Source organism: Vollenhovia emeryi, unplaced genomic scaffold (assembly GCF_000949405.1).
Source record: "Vollenhovia emeryi isolate VEMERY1.0 unplaced genomic scaffold, V.emery_V1.0 DF940038.1, whole genome shotgun sequence".
NCBI classification, from domain to species: Eukaryota; Metazoa; Arthropoda; class Insecta; order Hymenoptera; family Formicidae; genus Vollenhovia; species Vollenhovia emeryi.
The window spans coordinates 1-2,456 of record NW_011966328.1 but is presented as its reverse complement, the minus strand read 5'-3'; the positions used below and the strand labels follow the sequence as shown (position 1 = coordinate 2,456).

Below are 2,456 nucleotides of genomic sequence, written 5' to 3'. Positions count from 1 at the left end.
AGATGGTGGAGAGGAGGATTCAGGAGGTGGTCGGCGAGTCCTTCCAGAGGATGGAGGACTTGATCCGGTCCTTGGTCGGCGGCGGGGCCCGTGATAGCGGCGCCGCGGCGATCCCCTCCAACCCTCGAAAGGGAGGAGGGGGTGCCATGAGGGGCCGCCCGGTTCCCGGGGCCGACCAGGGGGGCGGAGCGAAGGGGGCAAACCCCCCGGAGAAGGATGCGAATGATGCGGGGGAGGGGACCAGGAAGAAGAAGAGGAAGAAGAAGAAGAAGGTCCCCCTCTCGCGGCAGACGCAGAGGGTGGAAGAGGCGGGTCCCTCAAACACAGGGACCGCCAAGCCCCCCCAACCCGCCGCGGGTGTCGAGACATACGTGACGGTGCTGGGGAGGAAAAGTAGGGCCGCGGAGAAGAAGGCGGCCAAGGGTGCCTCCAGGGCGGCTGCCCCCGGTCCCCCGGCGAAAGGGCGGACCGGTGGGGCGCCTAAGAGGGCTCCCAGGCGGAGGGTCCCGCGGACGTCGGCCGTGGTAGTCACTCGACCCAGTGGCGACTACCGCGAGACCATTGCCATGTTAAGGCAGAGTATTAAACTCGAGGACCTTGGCATCGGGGGCCGGATCAACATTAGATATGGGGCCACCGGTGCCAGGGTCATCAAGGTCACTGGGGAGGGCCATGCCGACAAAGCCGATCTGCTCGCGGAGCGGATTAGGCAGGTCCTCCCCGAGGAGGAGGGAACGCGGGTCGACCGACCGCGAAAGATGGCCGAGGTCCGCTTGCGGGACCTAGACGATTCCCTGGGAGTCGAGGAGGTGAGGGGGTGGGTGGCCGACGCGGCGCGGTGTAGCGTCTCCGATGTCCAATGCGGAGCGCTGCAGCCGGCCGCCGGAGGCACGTTTAGCCTTTGGGCCCGCCTACCCCTCACCGCGGCGAAGGAGATCTCCCAGCAGGGGAGAATCAGGGTTGGCTGGGTGATGGCCAGAGTGGCCCTCCTCGAGGCACGGCCCATGCGTTGCCACAGGTGCCTCGAGAGGGGCCACACGAGGGCGATGTGCTCCAGTGAAGGGGATAGAAGCGGGAGGTGTTACCGGTGCGGCGAAGCCGGTCACACCTCCCGCGACTGCCGGTCTGCCCCGAAGTGCCCTTTGTGCACCGACAAGGGCAGGCCGGCAAAGCACGTTCTGGGCGCAAAGTCCTGCGCCCAGAAGAACGTGCGTGGGAGGCCACCGGGGCAGCGCGCCATGGAGCAGGCGCCTGCCACCGGCGCTCCCCCCCCGGCCGAAGCGCGGCCGACGGAGGAGGAGAAGGAAGAAGCGGGTGGCCCAACCCAGGAGCCGCAACCGCAGCACCAACCCAGCGGGGCGCCAAGGAAGAGGGCCTCACCTCCACCGGAGGCCATGGAGGTAGAGGCCCTATCGGACGGAGGGGATAATAAGGCCGAGTAATGCCTCGCTCTCCCCCCGTCCGAATCTAAATGGTTTTGGCCTCATACAGGCCAACGTGAACCACTCTCCACAGGCTCAGGATCTGCTCCAGCAGAGCATGGTGGAGAGTGGGTTCACGTTGGCGATCGTGTCCGAGCCCCACCGCCCCCCGAGAGACAGCCCATATTGGGCTGTTGATAACGGGCAGGCGGGGGACTCGGTCGCGATTCGGTGGCGGTCGGTGCCGGGAGGACCTGGCACGACCGTCATCGAAAAGGGACAACGGCATGTCGCCGTTCAATGGGGGCCCATCGCGGTCGTTGGGGTCTATTTAAGGCCCACCAGACGCCTCGCCCTGTTTAGGGGCTGGCTATCGGACATAGGACGGACGGTCCTACGTCTGAGTCCGAGGCCGGTCCTCGTGGCCGGGGACTTCAACGCGTGGCACACGAGTTGGGGTTCCCGGCGCACGAACAGTAAGGGGCAGGCTCTGGATGAGTGGGCGGCGGAGCACGGGCTGGTCCTCAGGAACGAGGGCCGGACCCCCACCTGCGTGCGGACGCAGGGGGAGTCCATCGTGGACCTCACGTGGGCTACCTCCTCGGCCGCGCGCTTGATCACTGGGTGGAGGGTGGAGCGGGACATCGAGACTCTGTCTGACCACCGTTACATAACGGTGGAGCTCGGTGTCCTCTCCCCCGTGCGCCGCCAGGAGACGCGACCGCGATGGGCCCTCCGCAAACTGCGAGGACGCCCTGATGGCCTCGTTAGAGGCCGCCTGTTGGGTCCGGGGAGGTTTCCCCGAGACCCGGGAGACGGACCCCCTGCAAGAGGCCGAGTGGATCGGGGCAACGCTAACAGCGGCTTGCAACGCTGCGATGCCCCGATCCAAAGCTCGGCCTCAGCGGGCCGTCTACTGGTGGACGGCAGAGATCGCCGACTTGCGTCGACGAGCCGTCCACCAGCAGAGGAGATTCGCCCGCTGCAGGCGCAGAGGCGGACAGGCGGCCGAACGAGCGAGAGAGGGCTACCTTG

General features: G+C 67.0%; 1 protein-coding gene across 1 annotated transcript; it reads left to right on the top strand.

The window, feature by feature from the left end:
* Positions 1-2: 2 nt before the first annotated feature.
* Positions 3-2,187, top strand: LOC105556426 (the record flags this gene model as incomplete). The annotated part of the gene is made up of 2 exons (XM_012003518.1): positions 3-1,400; positions 1,492-2,187. Coding segments are annotated over exons 1-2 (2,094 nt in total), but the record flags the coding sequence as incomplete, so codon positions are not given.
* Between the last annotated feature and the right edge of the window lie 269 nt (positions 2,188-2,456).